Source organism: Chiloscyllium plagiosum, unplaced genomic scaffold (genome assembly GCF_037043375.1).
Source record: "Chiloscyllium plagiosum isolate Xiang-an unplaced genomic scaffold, Cpla_swu_hap1 HiC_scaffold_19, whole genome shotgun sequence".
Classification (NCBI taxonomy): domain Eukaryota; kingdom Metazoa; phylum Chordata; class Chondrichthyes; order Orectolobiformes; family Hemiscylliidae; genus Chiloscyllium; species Chiloscyllium plagiosum.
The window spans coordinates 73511666-73532331 of NW_028270157.1; the positions used below are offsets into that span (position 1 = coordinate 73511666).

General features: G+C 46.8%; 1 protein-coding gene across 6 annotated transcripts in view; it reads right to left on the reverse strand.

Moving 5' to 3' along the window:
* The window catches only part of LOC122562959 (F-actin-monooxygenase MICAL3-like), a 587087-nt gene that overhangs the window by 165935 nt on the left and 400486 nt on the right, over positions 1 to 20666 (reverse strand). For 5 of the 6 annotated variants that reach the window (XM_087997540.1, XM_087997538.1, XM_087997535.1 and 2 more), the window contains exons 24-27: positions 18349 to 18438; positions 15620 to 15745; positions 7254 to 7316; positions 5194 to 5280 (exon numbers count right to left, since the gene is read on the reverse strand). In XM_087997540.1, coding sequence (XP_087853666.1) covers positions 5194 to 5280; positions 7254 to 7316; positions 15620 to 15745; positions 18349 to 18438 — 366 coding nt within the window. The remainder of the gene's footprint in view (positions 1 to 5193; positions 5281 to 7253; positions 7317 to 15619; positions 15746 to 18348; positions 18439 to 20666) is intronic. The other variant, XM_087997541.1, reaches the window with a different exon arrangement.

Genomic DNA, 20666 nt, shown 5'->3' on the forward strand with positions numbered 1-20666 from the left:
CAGGTCAGGCAGCATCCGGGAAGCAGAACAGTCCTTCATCAGGTATGTGGGAGGGTGTGAGCAAGGGAGCATGGAGATAAATAGCAGTGTGGGGGGGGTAAGGGGATGGTAACTGGGAATGCGATAGATAGATGCAGATGGGGGGTGATTGTGACAGGTCGGAGCGGAGGGTGGAGTGAGTAGGTGGGAAGGAAGCTGGACACGTAGCACTGTTCAAGAGAGTGGTGTCGAGTTGGACAGTTGGATCTGGGAATGAGGTGGGGGGGGGGGAAGGGGAGATAAGGAAACTAGTGAAGTTGATATTGATGCCGTGTGGTGGAGGGTCCCAAGGTGGAAGGTGAGGTGTTCTTCCTTCATTTGTCGGGTGGCTTGGATTTGGTGTTGAAGGAGACCCAGGACTTGTTTGTCCTTGGTGGAATGGGAAGGGGAACCGAAGTGGTTAACCACAGGGCGCTGGGGTAGTTTGGTGTGTGTGTCTAGAAATGTTCCCTGAAATGTTCTGTGAGTTGGTGTGCTGTCTCCCCAATATAGAGGACACCATATCGAGAGCAACTGACACAATAGATGAGGTGTTTTGGATGTGCAGGATAATCTCTGCCGGATGTGGAAGGATCCTTTGGGGCCATAGATGGAGGTGGAGGGGGGTAGGTGTTGGTACAGGTTTTACACTTCTTGCAGTGGCAAGGGAAAGTGCTGGGAGTGGAGGATGGATTGGTGGAGGACTTAACGAGGGAGTCATGGAGAGAATGGTCCCTGTGGAACACAGATAGGGCTGTGGAACGAAATATATCTCTGGTGGTAGAGTCTGATTGTAGGTGATGGAAATAGCGGAGGATAATATATCTGGAGATTAGCAGAGTGGAAGGTGAGAACCAGTTGGTGAGTTTAAAGTAGGTGTCCGTGTTGAGTCAGTCGCTGGAGACGGAGAGGTCCAGGAAGGGGAGGAGGTGTCCGAGATGGTCCAGGTGAACTTAAGGTCAGGGTGGAAGGTGTTGGTGAAGTTGATGAATTGCTCAACTTCCTCTTGGGAGCACGAAGTGGTGCTGATACAATCTTCAATGTAGCAGAGGAAAAGGTGGGGGTAGTGCCCGGAGTGGAGGGTGGGTTGGTGGGGGACATTGACCTAACGAGGAATTACGCAGGGAATGGTCTCTGCGGTGCACAGATAGGGGTGGGGAGAGAAATCTATCTCTAGTGGTTGGGTCTGATTGTAGGTGATGGAAACGGTGGAGAATAATGCGCTGTATGCACAGATTAGTGGAGGTGCCACCGTGTGCCCCCATGAGGTGGTTGAACAGTTAATCAACTTCATGAACACTTTCCACCCTGACCTTAAGTTCACCTGGACAATCTCGGACACCTCCTTCTCCTTCCTGACCTCTCTGTCTGCATCTCCTGCAACCGACTCAACATGGACATCTACTTCAAACCCACTGACGTCCACAGCTACCTGGACTACACCTCGTCCTACACCCTTCCTGTAAAAATGCTAACCCTTACTCCCAATTCCTCTGCCTTTGCCATGTCTGTTCTCAGGAGGAGCGATTCCACTCCAGGACATCTCAGGTGGCCTCCTATTTCAAGGACCACAATTTCCCCTCCCATGTGATCAACAATGCCCTCAGGCACAACTCCTCCACTTGCTGCACCTCTGCCCTTGAACTCCACCCCTCCAATTGCAAAAAAGGACAGAAACCGCCTGGTCCTCACCTTGCACCCCACGAATCTCCAGACACAATCTCTGCATCACCCTCTGCCATTTCCGCCACCTACAATCAGACCTGACAGTGAAATATTTCCCTCCCCATCCCGATCAGCATTCCGCAGGGACCATTCCTCCGTGACTCCCTTGTTAGGTTCACGCCTTCCACCAACCCACCCTCTACTCCCGGCACCCATATCTCCCCTCTATCCAAGGTCCCATAGGATCCTTCCACATTTGGCAGAGATTTTCCTGCACATACAAACACCTTATCTAGTGTGTCTGTTGCTAATACGATAAACTTCAATCTGCAATTTGAGAGGGAGAGGGTACAACCGGAAGTGACAATATTTCAGTTGAATAAAGGGAACTATGGAGCTATGAGGGAGGAGCTGGCCAAAGTTCAATGGTGCAATACCTTCGCAGGGATGACAGTGGAGGAACAATGGCGGATATTTCTGTGTATAATGCAGAAGATGCAGGATCAGTTCATTCCTAAAAGGAAGAAAGATCCTAGGAGGAGGCATGGGTGGCTGATGAGGGAAGTTAAGAAACATATACAGTTAAAAGAGAAAAAGTATAACATAGCAAAGATAAGTGGGAAAACGGAGGACTGGGAAGCTTTTAAAGAACAACAGAGGATATTACTAAGAAGGAAATACGCAGAGAAAAAATGAGGTACGAAGGTAAACTGGCCAATAATATAAAGGAGGATAGTAAAAGCTTTTTTAGGTATGTGAAAGGCAAAAAAATGGTTAAGATTAAAATTGGGCCCTTGAAGACAGAAACAGGGGAATATATTACGGGGAACAAAGAAATGGCAGAAGAATTGAATTGGTACTTCAGATCTGTGTTCACTGGGGAAGACACAAGCAATCTCCCTGAGGTAACAGTGGCTGAAGGACCTGAACTGAAGGGAATTTATATTTGCCAGGAATTGGTGTTGGAGAGACTGTTAGGTCTGAAGGTTGATAAGTCCCCAGGGCCTGATGGTCTACATCCCAGGGTACTGAAGAAGGTGGCTCGAGAAATCGTGGATGCGTTGGTGATTATTTTCCAGAGTTTGATAGATTCGGGATCAGTTCTTGCGGATTGGAGGGTGGCTAATGTTGTACCACTTTTTAAGAAAGGTGGGAGAGAGAAAGCAGAAAATTATAGACCAGTTAGTCTGACCTCAGTGGTGGGAAAGATGCTGGAGTCTATTATAAAGGATGAAATTACGACACATCTGGATAGAAGTAACAGGATAGGTCAGAGTCAGCATGGATTTATGAAGGGGAAATCATGCTTGACTAATCTTCTGGAATTTTTTGAGGATGTAACTCTAAAGATGGATGAGGGAGATCCAGTAGATGTAGTGTACCTGGACTTTCAGAAAGCTTTTAATAAAGTCCCACATAGGAGGTTAGTGAGCAAAACTAGGGTGCATGGTATTGGGGGCAAAGTACTAACTTGGATTGAAAGTTGGTTGGCTGACAGGAAACAAAGAGTAGTGATAAACGGCTCCCTTTCGGAATGGCAGGCAGTGACCAGTGGGGTACCGCAGGGATCAGTGCTGGGACCGCAGCTTTCTACAATATATATTAATGATATAGAAGATGGTATTAGTAATAACATTAGCAAATTTGCTGATGATACTAAGCTGGGTGGCAGGGTGAAATGTGAGGAGGCTGTTAGGAGATTACAGGGTGACCTGGACAGGTTAGGTGAGTGGTCAGATGCATGGCAGATGCAGTTTAATGTGGATAAATGTATGGTTATCCACTTTGGTGTCAAGAACAGGAAGGCAGATTACTACCTAAATGGAATCAATTTAGGTAAAGGGGCAGTACAGAGAGATCTGGGTGTTCTTGTACACCAGTCAATGAAGGTAAGCATGCAGGTACAGCAGGTAGTGAAGAAGGCTAATAGCATGCTGACCTTCATAACAAGAGGGATTGAGTATAGAAGCAAAGAGGTTCTTCTGTGGGCCCTGGTGAGACCACATCTGAAGTATTGTGTGCAGTTCTGGTCTCCAAATTTGAGGAAAGACATTCTGGCTCTTGAGGGAGTGCAGCGTAGGTTCACGAGGTCAATTCCTGGAATGGCGGGACTACCTTATGCTGAAAGACTGGAGCGACTGGGCTTGTATACCCTTGAGTTTAGAAGACTGAGAGGGGATCTGATTGAGACATATAAGATTATTAAAGGATTGGACACTCTGGAGGCAGGAAACATGTTTCCGCTGATGGGTGAGTGCCGAACCAGAGGACACAGCTTAAAAATACGGGGTAGACCATTTAGGACAGAGATGAGGAGAAACTTCTTCACCCAGAGAGTGGTGGCTGTGTGGAATGCTCTGCCCCAGAGGGCAGTGGAGGCCCAGTCTCTGGATTCATTTAAGAAAGAGTTGGATAGAGCTCTCAAAGATTGTGGAATCAAGGGTTATGGAGATAAGGCAGGAACAGGATACTGATTAAGGATGAACAGCCATGATTATATTGAATGGTGGTGCAGGCTCGAAGGACAGAATGGCCTACTCCTGCACCTATTGTCTATTGTCTCGATGTGGACTTCTCTACATTGGGGAGACAGGATGCCAACTTGCGAAGCGTTTCAGAAAACATTTCTGCGACACATGCACTGAGCATCCCCTCCGCCCTGTGGCCGACTCTGCTAATCACATACAAGTCCTGGGCCTCCTCCACCACCAAATCCTTACCACCCATTGACTGGAGGAAGAATGCCTCATCTTCCACCTTGGGACCCCCCAGCCACACAGGATCAATATCATCACCAGTTTCCTTATTTCCCCTCCCCCCCATCTCATCCCAGATCCAATCCTCCAACTCTGTGTCGCCCTCTTGAATTGCGCTACATGTCCATCTTCCTTCCCACCTATCCTCTCCAACCTCCCCTCCAACCTACCACTATCAGCCCCCCACCTTCATCTACCTATCGCCTTCCTAGCTATCGTCCCCCACCCCCACCCTCCTATTTATCTTTCAGCCCCTTTCCCCACCTCCCCTCCAAAATTCCTGATGAAGGGCTTGTATGTGAAACGTCGACTGCCCTGTTCCGCGGATGCTGCCTGACCAGCTGTGCTTTTCCAGCGCCACACTTTTCGACTCTTATCTCCAGCATCTGCAGACCTCACTTTTTCTCATATCATTCACATACTCAACTGTTTGCTGTATTTGCATATCTGTGGAAACATTAGTGTCTACTAGGCTCACACCTTTGAAAGATCTTCTGTTTTAATGAGTGAAGGAAATGATGTTGCACTCGCCCACATTATAGTTCACCTGCTCTGTTGTTGCCCTCTCACTTGCAGCCTCTCTGTGTTCCCGTCACTCGCATGTTCACCAACCTACTGCTCGAAAACCTACATACTGTCAATGGCACTAAGTTCACAACATACATGACATCTATGGAATATTCAGTGTATCATCCTCGAACCCATTCATTTGCATCTGAAACTCAATCTTTTCAGATTCAATCACTCAGCATACCGTCCTCAAACGCTGCTCCGTCGTCATCCTCCTCATCGTCTACGTTGTCATCCTCAACCGGGCTCAATTCCACCTCTATCTGCTGTTCTGGGGATGCAACACACAAAGCAGAAGAATTGAAACACTGCTTCAGTCACAGTCCAGTCATTTGAAAGTATTGCAGCACATCTATACCTCTGATAGTACTCTAACACATTCCTCAAAACAGCTCCATTCCTAACAGGGCATGTTCATCATCAAACAATACAAATTTGTTGCAAAAGGTCCTGAGAAGCTTACAAAAATTGTGACCAAGAAGCATTTTGACATCAAGCCACAGAGTGCGATATCAGGTCAGAAGACCAAAGGTTTGGTCAAAATTTGAAGGAGAGTCCCAAAGGAGGTAGACAGGCTAAGCATTTAAAAGAAACAAGATTCAGAGTCAAGGCAGCTGACATGGACTTAAATGCAGGAGCCATTCAGGCAGCCACATGCCAGGTGTCAGATCTCATGGAGTCCTTCAAGCTCTCAAAGATTTACAGGGCTAAAGAAGGCTCCAGAAAGCAAAGACACAGGGGAAATAATAGTGCAGCATATAAAACTAAAGATAGTTGCAATAGTTTCACCACTGGCCAAACTAGAAGCAAGCTATTGGTGAATCAAATTCAACTATTTTCCCCTAGTTTCCAATGCAGTCCTCACAATCCTTAATACTGTCCACCAACCACCACTCCCCAAAGTCAAAACAAACTAATGTCCACACTCTCCACACCCTATATCACCCAGTATAACCCCTCATTCCAACACCCGTTCAAAGCCCACCCAGTCTAATCCCATTCTCCCCCTCACCCTAGACCACTCGGTATAGGGTGCACTCACTACAACACCCTCTAATTTCACACCCTGTCTAATCCCACTCCCCCCTCGCTCCTCACACCCTATACCACCCAGTATAGCTGCACTCCTAACACCTTTTAATATCCCACCCAGTCTACACCCACTCTCCTCACATCTTATACTACCCAGTATAATGCCCTCACTTCCAATGCCCTTTAATATCCCACCCAGTCTAATCCCAATCACCTTTTCACTCCTCACATCTTACACTACCAGTATAACGTCCTCACTTCCAACACCCTTTACTATTCCACCCAGTCGAATCCTACTCTCCCATTCATTTGTTACATCCTTTAATATTTCAGTTTAATCCCACTCTTGTTCTCATTCCCCACACCCTGTACCATCCAGTATAACCCATCGCTCCAACATTCTTTAATATCCCACCCAGTCTAATCTCACTCTCCCTCTCAACATCCTCTACGACATCCAGTATAACCCCTCATTCCCAACACTTTTTAATATCCCACCCCATCTAATTGCATTCTCCCAATCACTCTGGAACCATTTACTGTACTACTCAACCATGTCAAATTCTCCTATACTCTCACAGCAGTAGAACAATCTCTCTCTCTCTTTAACTAATCTTTCAATCTTCAGCCATCTATTCGCACTCTCCTTCTGTCAGAGACCCACTATGTCCTCTTCTTCTGTCGGCCTGAAATACCCCGTCTCTGTTTGTCTTGTTGTATATCAAAATAATACAAATTTAGCAGTGAACCAGATGCAGTTTATTGAGCAAAAGCTTTCAGGAGAAGCATAGCTGAATTCCCCCCTTCCTGCTTTCTGTCTGTCATTGTTTCTCACTCCAGTTACTGTGAGGGCAATGATTTGATTTTGATATTTTCTGTTCTAAAGAGCAAAGCAAATCCCTTCAGATAATTACAGGTCAAAAGTCAAACTTCCGAGGGAAAAAGCAAGCAAAGTAGCATTTCGTGGACTTGATATGATCTGAAAGGGAATATTTTCTCACTCACCTTGTCCTCAGCCCATGTATCAACAATGTCCTCAATCTCTTTGCTTAGCCCCAAGTCTAAGTGATCTCTGGCTCTCTCCCTCCCTGCCTACTCTCCCAACAACCTGATTCAGACAGGCTCACTCTGGCAAAGCTGCCCTGAAGAGTTGCGACAGAAGCAGAGGGAAGCAGCTTCATGCCCAGACTTTCTTTACAGAAACAGAACTACCTCTGGACACGGAATCCAACCAAGCTCGAACTGCTTCGTTCCGAAATGGGGGAGCGTCAGAGGCTACATTGAGAAAAGAAATAAAAAAAAATCCGATGAATGGATGAAATGAATGGGAGATGTTCTATGTGAAATGAAGGAAACTAATCGCTGACAGAGTGGGTGCTCGCATGTGACAAACCCAAACCCAGCCAGAGACACTTTGGTCACCTGGGATTCAGCAACAATACTCAAGAAATACTCAACACTCCCACATGTCGGTGACACTCAAAGCAGCCTAATATAAACAATAGTCAAAGGATACTTCACCTTCCTACTCTCCTGTCGCTGACCCAGCTTTTATTCTTTTAGATAGGCCTCAAGCTTGCCTTCGGGTCTTTGCTGGTATTCAGTTCTCTCTGCTGTCTCTTCATGACCAACATCTCCAATCGACTCACCCTGCTACTGCACTGACTGTTTCCTGCGCACCAACTCCCAAGATCACTGACTAGGGATGATCTTGTCAATCTCCTCCCTATCCTTCTCCTGCCACAGTGGACTCTGCCAATGGATCGGCTCTCACTGCCCTCTCCACACCCCTTCTTTCTGTCCTTTGTTCACTATAGATCAGTACCCCAAGCATCACGGCCTTGATGGAAACCTGGCTAAGGGGCGATGGCATCTCCCTCTAATTGAAGTCTAAATGTGTCCTTCCAAAGCTTGCCTCGTCCAGGTTGTTCAGGTATATGTGCAGCTCTTACCACCAACCCATACCTTGATCTATCCTTCCATTACTCCACCGTTTTCACCTCCTTTGGGAATGTCACCTTGTTCCCTGCCTCACATTGAAAATTGTTGCTTTCTGCCACCAATTAATTGGTTAATTGTATGTAGGTTGTGCTCACCAACTTATGTTCCTAAAAGTAGATATTGAATAATATATAGGTGCTGGGTGATGATTCGCAAGCTTCTAATATTTAATTCTGCAACTAAATATAGAAGTGTGTAAAAACTGGCTCCTTTTATCCTTCACCAACTGGCATTCTATGATATTACATGCTATCACAGGACGGTTGCCTACAGTGCAGCAAAAGAAAATCAGATAGCGAGGATGCCCAGACTGTCGTAGGAGAAGACTGGGCCTGCATTCGTTGGAGTTCAAAAGAACTAATTGAAAATGAGATCCTCAACCAAAACTATTAAAGGGATGGACAGGTAGATGCAGGAAGGGTGCTTCTGTGACCAGGGAGTTAAGAACCCAGAGATACAGTCACAGAATAAAAGGACTGAAATGAGGATGAACCACTTCACCCTGAGGTATATACCCAGTAAATGTTTAGATTTCTGTACCTCAGGGACCTGTGGAAGCTCAGTCATTGAGCAGGTTCAAAACAGTGATTGACAGATTTCTAGTTACTAATGACATCAAGGCAGATGACGATAGGGGCAAGGCTTTTTAAAAGTTCATCCATAGGATGTGGGATTCGCTAGTAAAGGCAACGTTTATTATCCATCCTAATTGCTCAGAGAGTAGAGTCATAGAGATGTACAGCATGGAAACAGACCCTTCGGTCCAACCCGTCCATGCCGACCAGATATCCCAACCCAATCTAGTCCCACCTGCCAGCACCCGGCCCATACCCCTCCAAACCCTTCCTATTCATATACATCCAGATGCCTCTTAAATGTTGCAATTGTACCAGCCTCCACCACTTCCTCTGGCACCTCATTCCATACACGTACCACCCTCTGCGTGATAAAGTTGCCCCTTAGGTCTCTCTTATATCTTTCCCCTCTCACCCTAAACCACATAGTTGTATGTGAAGAGTCACATGAAGACCAAACCAGGTAAAGAGGGCAAATTGCCTTCTCTAAAGGAGATTAATGACAATTAATAGTATTTACATGACTACTATAAGGCTAGCTTTTAATTCCAGATTTTTAAAATTCAAATTTCACTATCTGCTATGAGGGGATTCAAACCCATGACCCCTGAACAACAGCCTGGGGCTCTGGATTAATAGCTCACTATATCCCCTCAATAACGACATGAAGCTAACATTATCAGCCATGATCTAGAATAGTAGAGAAGGCGGGAGAGGCTGAACAGCCTACACTTGCTCTTATGGTCCAATGCTATACCTTATTCAATGCCTTTGGAAGTAATCTCCTGGTTTCTCTGCATCCATCCAGTAATGACATCCTTAAATATATCCATCAAGCAGGAATGACCCATTTAAAACTTGGCAGCGGGACCTGTTCTTATGATTTTCTCAGCACCCTGTTACCATTTCCTCTAGAATGGATTACCGTTCCCAACGACTCACATCAGGCTGTAGTTTGTCTCTCCTAACTTCCTTGGTCTGCACTGGAAATCTAAGAATAACCAGTTCATAAAATTGCTGCAGTGCGAAAACAGGCCATTTGCCTCAACAAGTTCACAGTGACCCGCTGAAGAGTATCTCACCCAGACACATTCCCTTACCCTATTTGCTCTACATTTCCCCTGACCAATGCACCTAACCTACACATCCCTGAACACTATGGGCAATTTAGCATGGCCAATTCACTAACCTACACATCTTTGGTTTGAGGTAGGAAACAGGTGCACCCAGATAAAACCCACATAGACATGGGGAGAATGTGCAAACCACACAGAGTTGCCCAAGGCTGGAATTGAACCCGGGTCCCGGGTGCAGTGAGGCAGCAGTGCTAACCGCTGAGCTACTGTTCATCCGTTAATAGAACTTGAGGATCAATACCGTCAGGTCCTGGGGACTGGTTAGCTTTTAGCCTTCAGGGCGTTTTCTTTAAAAGGTAGTTCCTGGAAGTTCCACACCCACATCAAATACAGGATCGGGGCAGGAATTACTGCTGCCCTCTGCACAGTCACCAGGGAGAACGCTAACTCAGACTGACGTACTCAACCACAACAGCCTGAACACTCAACTATAGGATCCTGCTCAGATTTCAATTCCTCATTGTACAAACCCTGCTCCAGTTGATCCACTTATTGATATGCCAGGTAGATCACCTGATATATTTAACACGTGCTATTCAAGGAAACATTTAAAGTAATAATTGCTCTTGTCAGATAAGAATTTTTCCAGTGTGACAGTAAAAACAGAGAGTATGGCAGCAAATATTATCCAGTCTGACAGTTAAACTGTAACCAGACTGACAGAAAATATATCCCCAGATTGACAGTAAAAATATCCCCAGAGTGACAGTAAACATATACCCAAAGTGACAGTAAATGTACTTCCAGAGTGACAGGAAATATATACCCAGAGTGACAGTGAATATATACTGAGAGAGACAGTAAATGTACTTCGAGTGACAGTAAATGTATGCCCAGAGTGACGGTAAAAATATATCCAGAGTGATGGTAAATATATACTCAGAGTGACAGTAAATATATACCCAGAGTGACAGTAAATGTTTACCCAGAGTGACAGTAAATGTACTCCCAGAGTGACAGTAAAAATATACCCAAATTAATAGTAAAAATATACCCAGATTGATAGTAAATATATACCCAGAGTGACAGTACATGTATAACCAGAGTGACAGTAAATATACACCCAGAGTGACGGTAAAAATATATCCAGAGAGGCGGTAAATATATACCCAGAGTGATGGTAAATACATAGCCAGAGCGATGGTAAAAATATACACAGAGTGACAGTAAGTATGAACTTAGAGTGACAGTAAATATATACCCAGAGTGACGGTAAATATATACCCAGAGTGATGGTAAATACATAGCCAGAGCGATGGTAAAAATATACACAGAGTGACAGTAAGTATGAACTTAGAGTGACAGTAAATATATATCCAGAGTGACGGTAAATATAAACCCAGAGTGATGGTAAAAAATATACCCAGAGTGACAGTAAATATATACCCAGAGTGATGGTAAATATATAGCCAGAGTGACGGTAAAAATATACCCAGAGTAACAGCAAGTATAAACCTAAAGTGATGGTAAATATATACCCAGAGTGTCAGTAAAAATATGCCCAGAGTCACAGTAAAAATATATCCAGAGTGACTGTGAATGTTTACCCAGAGTGACAGTAAAAAATATAGCCCGAGTGACAGTAAAAATATACCCAGAGTGACAGTAAGTGTATACCCAAAGTAACAGTAAACATATACCCAGAGTGATGGTAAAAACATAGCCAGAGAGACGGTAAATATGTACCCAGAGTGATGATAAAAATACACACATAGCGATGGTAAAAATATACCCAGAGTGACGGTAAAAATATACCCAGAGTGATGGTAAAAATATGCCCAGACTGACAGCAAAAATATACCCAGAGTGACAGTATCCAGAGTGATAGTAAATATATGGGGAGAAAGTGAGGTCTGCAGATGCTGGAGATCAGAGCTGAAAATGTGTTGCTGGAAAAGCGCAGCAGGTCAGGCAGCATCCAGGGAACAGGAGAATCGACGTTTCGGGCATAAGCCCTTCTTCAGTAAATGTATACCCAGAGTGACAGTAATTATAAACCTAGGGTGATAGTAAATATATACCCAGAGTGATAGTAAATATATACCCAGAGTGATAGTAAATATATACCCAGAGTGACAGTAAACATATACCCAGAGTGACAGTAAATATATACCCAGAGTGACAGTAAATATATACCCAGAGTGACAGTAAATATATACCCAGAGTGACAGTAAACGTATAACCAGAGTGACAGTAAACGTATACCCAGAGTGTCAGTAAATGTATACCCAGAGTGTCAGTAAATGTACACCCAGAGTGACAGTAAATATATACCCAGAGTGACAGTAAACATATACCCAGAGTGTCAGTAAATGTATACCCAGAGTGACAGTAAACATATACCCAGAGTGACAGTAAACATATACCCAGAGTGTCAGTAAATGTATACCCAGAGTGTCAGTAAATATACACCCAGAGTGACAGTAAATATATATCCAGAGTGACAGTAAACATATACCCAAAGTGTCAGTAAATGTATACCCAGAGTGTCAGTAAATGTATACCCAGAGTGTCAGTAAATGTATACCCAGAGTGACAGTATACGTATACCCAGAGTGACAGTATACGTATACCCAGAGTGACAGTAAACATATACCCAGAGTGACAGTAAACATATACCCAAAGTGTCAGTAAATGTATACCCAGAGTGTCAGTAAATGTATACCCAGAGTGTCAGTAAATGTATACCCAGAGTGACAGTATACGTATACCCAGAGTGACAGTATACGTATACCCAGAGTGACAGTAAACATATACCCAGAGTGACAGTAAACGTATACCCAGAGTGACAGTAAACGTATACCCAGAGTGACAGTATACGTATACCCAGAGTGACAGTATACGTATACCCAGAGTGACAGTAAACATATACCCAGAGTGACAGTAAACGTATACCCAGAGTGACAGTAAACGTATACCCAGAGTGACAGTATACGTATACCCAGAGTGACAGTAAACGTATACCCAGAGTGTCAGTAAATGTATACCCAGAGTGACAGTAAATATATACCCAGAGTGACAGTATACGTATACCCAGAGTGACAGTATACGTATACCCAGAGTGACAGTAAACGTATACCCAGAGTGTCAGTAAAGGTATACCCAGAGTGACAGTAAATGTATACCCAGAGTGACAGTATACGTATACCCAGAGTGACAATAAACGTATACCCAGAGTGACAGTAAACATATACCCAGAGTGTCAGTAAATATACACCCAGAGTGACAGTAAATATATACCCAGAGTGACAGTAAATATATATCCAGAGTGACAGTAAACATATACCCAAAGTGTCAGTAAATGTATACCCAGAGTGTCAGTAAATGTATACCCAGAGTGTCAGTAAATGTATACCCAGAGTGACAGTATACGTATACCCAGAGTGACAGTATACGTATACCCAGAGTGACAGTATACGTATACCCAGAGTGACAGTCAACATATACCCAGAGTGACAGTAAACATATACCCAAAGTGTCAGTAAATGTATACCCAAAGTGTCAGTAAATGTATACCCAGAGTGTCAGTAAATGTATACCCAGAGTGACAGTATACGTATACCCAGAGTGACAGTATACGTATACCCAGAGTGACAGTAAACATATACCCAGAGTGACAGTAAACGTATACCCAGAGTGACAGTAAACGTATACCCAGAGTGACAGTATACGTATACCCAGAGTGACAGTAAACGTATACCCAGAGTGTCAGTAAATGTATACCCAGAGTGACAGTAAATGTATACCCAGAGTGACAGTATACGTATACCCAGAGTGACAGTAAACATATACCCAGAGTGACAGTATACGTATACCCAGAGTGACAGTAAACGTATACCCAGAGTGTCAGTAAATGTATACCCAGAGTGACAGTAAATGTATACCCAGAGTGACAGTAAATATATATCCAGAGTGACAGTAAACGTATACCCAGAGTGACAGTAAACATATACCCAGAGTGACAGTAAATGTATACCCAGAGTGACAGTAAATGTATACCCAGAGTGACAGTATACGTATACCCAGAGTGACAGTAAACATATACCCAGAGTGACAGTAAACGTATACCCAGAGTGTCAGTAAATGTATACCCAGAGTGACAGTAAATGTATACCCAGAGTGACAGTATACGTATACCCAGAGTGACAGTATACGTATACCCAGAGTGACAGTAAACATATACCCAGAGTGACAGTAAACATATACCCAGAGTGTCAGTAAATATACACCCAGAGTGACAGTAAATATATACCCAGAGTGACAGTAAACGTATACCCAGAGTGACAGTAAACATATACCCAGAGTGACAGTAAATATATACCCAGAGTGACAGTAAATATATACCCAGAGTGATAGTAAAAGTAGATCCAGAGTGATGGTAAAAATATATCTGGAGTAAAAATTGTTTTAATTATTGGTACCACACCCACCACAAAAAGCTTCAACTTTGATTTGCTAGGATTGATAAGGGATTTACAACATTCACCTATTATTGCACTCCCTTATTTACTGCCTATCATTCCTTGGTTAAAAATCTGTCGAGTAATGTCAGAGTCCTCCCAGGGCCTAGAAACTGTTCCCACCAGCACCTCCCACACCTTATGGTTTTTCACCTCCACCAACAATAAACCCCTACTCTCCAATTACGGAAACTTTGTCGCCACTGTCCTCTCCATGTCCTGAGTTATCTTACCCACTTTCCCATTTTGTGCTTTTGAAATATCAAGTACTCAGAAATATTTAGTTTCCCCATGTTGGTGTCCATGGACCTATATCTGACATGGCTTTAGATTAAACCCAATAGTTTGAGGGGCTTTTTGCAAAATGTTATATGATTTTGGATGATGAACGTTTAACTCTATACCAATTTCTCCAAGGAGCTGATGCATTACTACAAGTTGGTTCAGATATAACCCGATAGCTCTGTTCTTTGACAATCTTGCGTTATAAGAAAACTGTGCAATTGTCGCACCATTTAACTGGATTAACACCATTTAATCATGTTATAGCCAATACATGTAAGGAAAGTTCGCTTTCTACAAATAACGGTCTAAATTCTTCAATCGTGTTAAAGCCAGTTTGCGCTGAAGGAACACGTGTTATGGCAGAATTGACTGTACTGTGAAATGCTGTTATACTGCACCACACTGCATTGTGGCTTTGCTCCATACATCCTTGGCAAAGATAGACCAACCTCGAGCTCACAACCTTGTACGTGCAGATGCGGCCACACCTCACCTGCCATCCCTATCTGTATGTGTTGCAATTAAGTAATTAAAGTTACATATGAAGTCTACTCAGGTTTATAGCAATTTGTTTTAAATCAATTACTTGGTGCAATTTTGGGTTTGGAATGCACTGCCTGGGGATGTTATGGAAGCAGAGTCCATGGAATCATTCAGGAAGGCACTGAATGTTCATTTCAACAGAAACGAGATGCAAAGGGATGGGGAAAAAACATGATGATCATTCGGAGACCTGCAGCAGACATAAGTGGCCACCAATGCCGTAACAATTCCGAGTTTTTATGAGATCAAAGGTACACTAAATTCAATAAGGACACAAAGAAGGGAACGTTTTGGAGGAAAATCATAGCACCTCCTTCCACTCTCAACAAATGCCCATTTGTTCTCGGTCTGTGGTGCACACTGTTTATGGCCACTTGGAGTTCACTGCCCAGGGCTGGTGAGAGGTGACACTGAGCAGTTTGCAATCACCTGTAGGAGGAAAAGTACCAGATCCTGACGCAGACCACTTTCAGCCTATGTTATCCCTCTCATGCGCAGTGCAGCCTCTGATCATCGTGTGAGGGTTCTCACTGCCTAGCACCGTCGGCTTCTCCCAGAAACCTCTGCTGCATCATTACCTTCAGGAGGTGCAGATCTTGCTGCGTTTTCCCTTTCTTGGCCGGTGATGTGGGTCCAGTGAACATCGGCTTTGATTTCCAGAGGGTCGATGGGACTGAGGATCTGGCGTACCCGCAGACCCGATGCTACTCAACGTGAGGGAGGGAACAAACAGGATTGTGAGCAGATAACAGGATGGAGAGAGAGAAGAGACAGAGAATAGTGAGACACAGAACAGATTGTGAATGCAAGAGTTACACACAGCAAAGAGATCCATTCCCAGACACAGGGAGCTGAGTCTAGGAGCAAAGGGAGGTGAGTGTCTGAGCAGAGGGAGGTGGGAGTGGGAGGAGGGGGGTGGGAGTGGGAGGAGGGGGGTGGGAGTGGGAGGAGAGGAATGTGGGAATAGGAGGAGGGGGGATGGGAGTTGGAGGAGAGGAATGTGGGAATGGGAAGAGGGGGGATGGGAGTCGGATGGTAGGTAGGATTGGGAGGAAAGGAAGGTGGGAGTGGAATTGGATGGGGGAATTGGAGGAGAGCGGGGGCTGGGAGTGGGAGAAGACGGGTTTGGGAACAGGAGGATATTGCATTCCAGCCCAACACTGTTGTACCAGCAATGTCTGAATTACCTTTTGTCCAGCTGAAGCAGTTAGAGGCTGGTTATGAACTGTTTGTGAGATTATGAACCGAGGGATGCAGAAGGATTAGTTGCCTGAGGGTTAGGTCAGAGTGCAAACAGCATGCTGCTGGCCATGTGTGTGTCGAGGCATATAGCAATCTCAGGACAGCAGGGGACCAGAGCCACACAACTTCATACAAGACACAAACCTCCAACAATACAGCATGATGCCCTTCCTCATCAAACATTTTAGTCAAACTCTCTGGCATGGAAATAGTTAATGAGAACAGCAGAGGAGCTTACAGCACAGCCAAATATGGAAACATACCAACAATGAAAACTTGCTAAAGAGCAGCCAGATCATGAAAAAATGGTCGGTGCCCCGTGACAGTCGGTGCTCTGTGACGGTCGGCGCCCCGTGACGGTCGGTGCCCCGTGAGGTCGGTGCTCTGTGACGGTCGGCGCCCCGTGACGGTCGGCGCCCCGTGAGGTCGGCGCCCCGTGAGGTCGGCGCCCTGTGACGGTCCGTGCCCCGTGACGGTCGGTGCCCCGTGACGGTCCGTGCCCCGTGACGGTCGGTGCTATGTGACGGTCGGCGCCCCGTGACGGTCAGCGCCCCGTGATGGTCGGTGCTCTGTGACGGTCAGTGCCCCGTGACGGTCAGCGCCCCGTGACGGTCGGTGCTCTGTGACGGTCGGCGCCCCGTGACGGTCGGCGCCCCGTGACGGTCGGCGCCCCGTGACGGTCGGCGCCCCGTGACGGTCGGTGCTCTGTGACGGTCGGTGCTCTGTGACGGTCCGTGCCCCGTGACGGTCGGTGCTCTGTGACGGTCGGCGCCCCGTGACGGTCCGTGCCCCGTGACGGTCGGTGCTCTGTGACGGTCCGTGCCCCGTGACGGTCGGTGCTCTGTGACGGTCGGCGCCCCGTGACGGTCGGTGCTCTGTGACGGTCGGCGCCCCGTGACGGTCCGTGCCCCGTGACGGTCGGCGCCCCGTGACGGTCCGTGCCCCGTGACGGTCTGTGCCCCGTGACGGTCGGCGCCCCGTGACGGTCGGCGCCCCGTGACGGTCAGCGCCCCGTGACGGTCAGCGCCCCGTGACGGTCGGTGCTCTGTGACGGTCGGCGCCCCGTGACGGTCGGCGCCCCGTGACGGTCGGCGCCCCGTGACGGTCGGCGCCCCGTGACGGTCGGCGCCCCGTGACGGTCGGCGCCCCGTGACGGTCGGTGCTCTGTGATGGTCGGCGCCCCGTGACGGTCGGCGCCCCGTGACGGTCGGTGCTCTGTGACGGTCGGTGCTCTGTGACGGTCGGCGCCCCGTGACGGTCGGCGCCCCGTGACGGTCGGCGCCCCGTGACGGTCGGTGCTCTGTGACGGTCGGTGCCCCGTGACGGTCGGCGCCCCGTGACGGTCGGTGCCCCGTGACGGTCCGTGCCCCGTGACGGTCCGTGCCCTGTGACGGTCGGCGCCCCGTGACGGTCGGTGCTCTGTGACGGTCGGTGCTCTGTGACGGTCGGCGCCCCGTGACGGTCAGCGCCCCGTGACGGTCGGCGCCCCGTGACGGTCGGTGCCCCGTGACGGTCAGCGCCCCGTGACGGTCAGCGCCCCGTGACGGTCCGTGCCCCGTGACGGTCAGCGCCCCGTGACGGTCAGCGCCCCGTGACGGTCCGTGCCCCGTGACGGTCCGCGCCCCGTGACGGTCCGTGCCCCGTGACGGTCCGCGCCCCGTGACGGTCCGCGCCCCGTGACGGTCCGCGCCCCGTGACGGTCCGCGCCCCGTGACGTAGATGGAGCTCCCTGTTGAGTAATGTTTTTGGTGGTGCTGCTTTGCTGTCGACCTGTGTCCTTACTTCTTGCATCCCCTTTGCAGCCTCCAGGAAATACAGTGCACTCATTGTAATTCAGTCCTGCTCACAGGCTACGTGTAAACGAGAGATCACTCCTCACATTCTCGGGGTCTCGCTCTCTGAGGAGATTCTCTTGGTTTTCATTGTGTGTTTGTGGCCAGGCTGATTAACAAGACAGGAGTGCAGCTCGATTTCTAGCCAATGGTTTAGAGTTAGCTAATTATTGTTTAAAGAGAGCAGCTTGCATCTCATCGACTAAAGAATGTGCAGGAAGCAAAGCAGATACCTCTGAATGAAGGGTTGTCCTCTTCATCAGATAGGTGATGGAGCCAGAGCCCAAACTGGAGCTCCCTTTCCCAGGGGCAGTACTCACCCTCTTCACACACACAGACAGACATAGCACCCCGTCAAATACAGAGATACCCAGGCACCCCGTCAGACAGAAACACAGTCACACACATGGACACGTACAGTCAAACACAGAGAGACACAAGTATATAGTTACGCACAGTCAAACAACGAAACATACAGTCACATATAGACAAACAGACAAGTATGTAGTCACGCATGGAAAGACAAGCACATAATCAAAGTCCAAATGTACGGCATTGCACAAGCGCAGGTAGACACAAGCACACAGTCAAACACGTAAGCACATACACAATCACACAGACAGACCGTCAAATGCACCACAGTCGCATACCGGTACACACAGGTCACAAAAGCATACAAAGACATATGCATACAGACGCAGTCAATACACATAAAGAGACCACCACAGAGACAGCCACATGGGTGCATATGTGTACGTACACACACACACACACACAGACACACACAGACAGACAGACACACACAGAAAGAAAGAGTGGGGCAGAGGAAAACAGGAAGTATAGTCAGTACAGGAAATTCCGATCAGCTGCTCCAGATCAAAGATGTAAGGGTATTTATTGAAACAGACTCTGACTGTGATAGGGAGCCTTTATTGGTCAATCTGCCCAGAATGGGGTATACTTCCCAAGGTGAATTGGACCAGAACAAGGGCTGGGGAATCTGGTGATTGCTTCAGTTGCTGTCATTTGCCCCAGTATTGGCCACTGCACCCTCCTGCTATTAGGGAAAGGACACAGGCAGTTTGAGGCCATCTCTGACACTGCTTCCTGGGACCTGTACAGACATGGTTGTTAAGCTGCAGCAGTCGGACTGTGTATGGTTGACTGGTCAGGTACTGGAGTCAGAAGGTACAATGATGCTGGGTCAACCTCCATAACATTCTTTAGCTATCAACTGAGCCAGCCATCTATCAGGCCAGGACCTGCTGATGAGAACCCCAGCTAGAGGATGGAACAAGCTCGATCTCAGTCTGAGCAGAGACTGGAGCGGTCATCCCATCCAGCTCCTACTCCACTCCAACAAGGGGATGCCAACACTTCTCTGCCCATCACAGTCAACCTTTACTGAGAGCCCACCTGCCAACACACTATCAGACAGACTGATGGAGGCTGTAATTCCCCAGGTTCTGAAACATTGACACCTTGATCATGCACCCGTTCTGAGGACATCAACTTTGAAAAACAGGCTACAGATTCTTCCCAATCTCCCCTGTGACAAATGCTAACTCAGGAGCTATCCCAGGAGGTCATACTCAAACTTCCTTAATTCACTATGTCCTCAGATTTATCCCGAACCACAATGTTATGGAGAAGAATTATTGCAGCAACTACACAGGAAGACGTCACAGTGTACAATTTGACATCTCACCAGGTGGAGATACAGGAGGAATACAGTAAGGTACACAATATCGCCTGAACAGGAAATCAACAGTCACTAATCATCGTAATGCCCCCAGAGCAATTCCCTCCCTCCCTCCTGCACAGTTACCCTCTCCCACAGAGTAAACCCCTCTCTCCAGTAATTTAACACCCTCTCTTCCACAGATTAACCCCTCCTACAGGGTAACCTTCTCTCTCCCACAAGATAACCCCTCCTTGCAGAGTAATCCCCCAAACTGTCTCCCTCCCACAGAGTAACACTCCTTCCCTCAGAGTAACCCCCTCTTGCAGGATTCCTCTCTTCTCCTGCAGGGTTGCTCCCCTCTCCCACAGAGTAACCTCAACTGAATTGCAGAGTGATAGCCTCACTCCTGCAGAATAAGTCCCTTCTCTCGCAGAGTAACCTCCTCTCTCCCGCGCAGTAACTCCCTTCTTTCTCAAAGTAATTGTTCCCTCCTGCAGAATAACCCCGGGGGTAAGTAACGGTGAGAACTGGGCACTTAATATCCACGGATAGTGAGAGTGTTAATAAAACACTCAATAAAACAACATTAGGAAAGGAGAGAAAGGATGTGGCATATGAATAATAATTAGGGAAGTGTTGGAAAAATCGTAAGAGTGGCAAAAGCAGACTCCATTTCGTTATAGCAGAGAAGCATTACAAGGATAGTCACATTGTGGGATGATCTAAGGGCTTCAAATAGTGACAGAAAGAGAAAGGAGCTACTTTATGTACTGATATGTACATGACCTATAGAGTGGTGACATCGGGGACATCAATTATTTTAATTAAATTGAGTCAATTAACTGAGCATTTTTAAGGAATAACGAA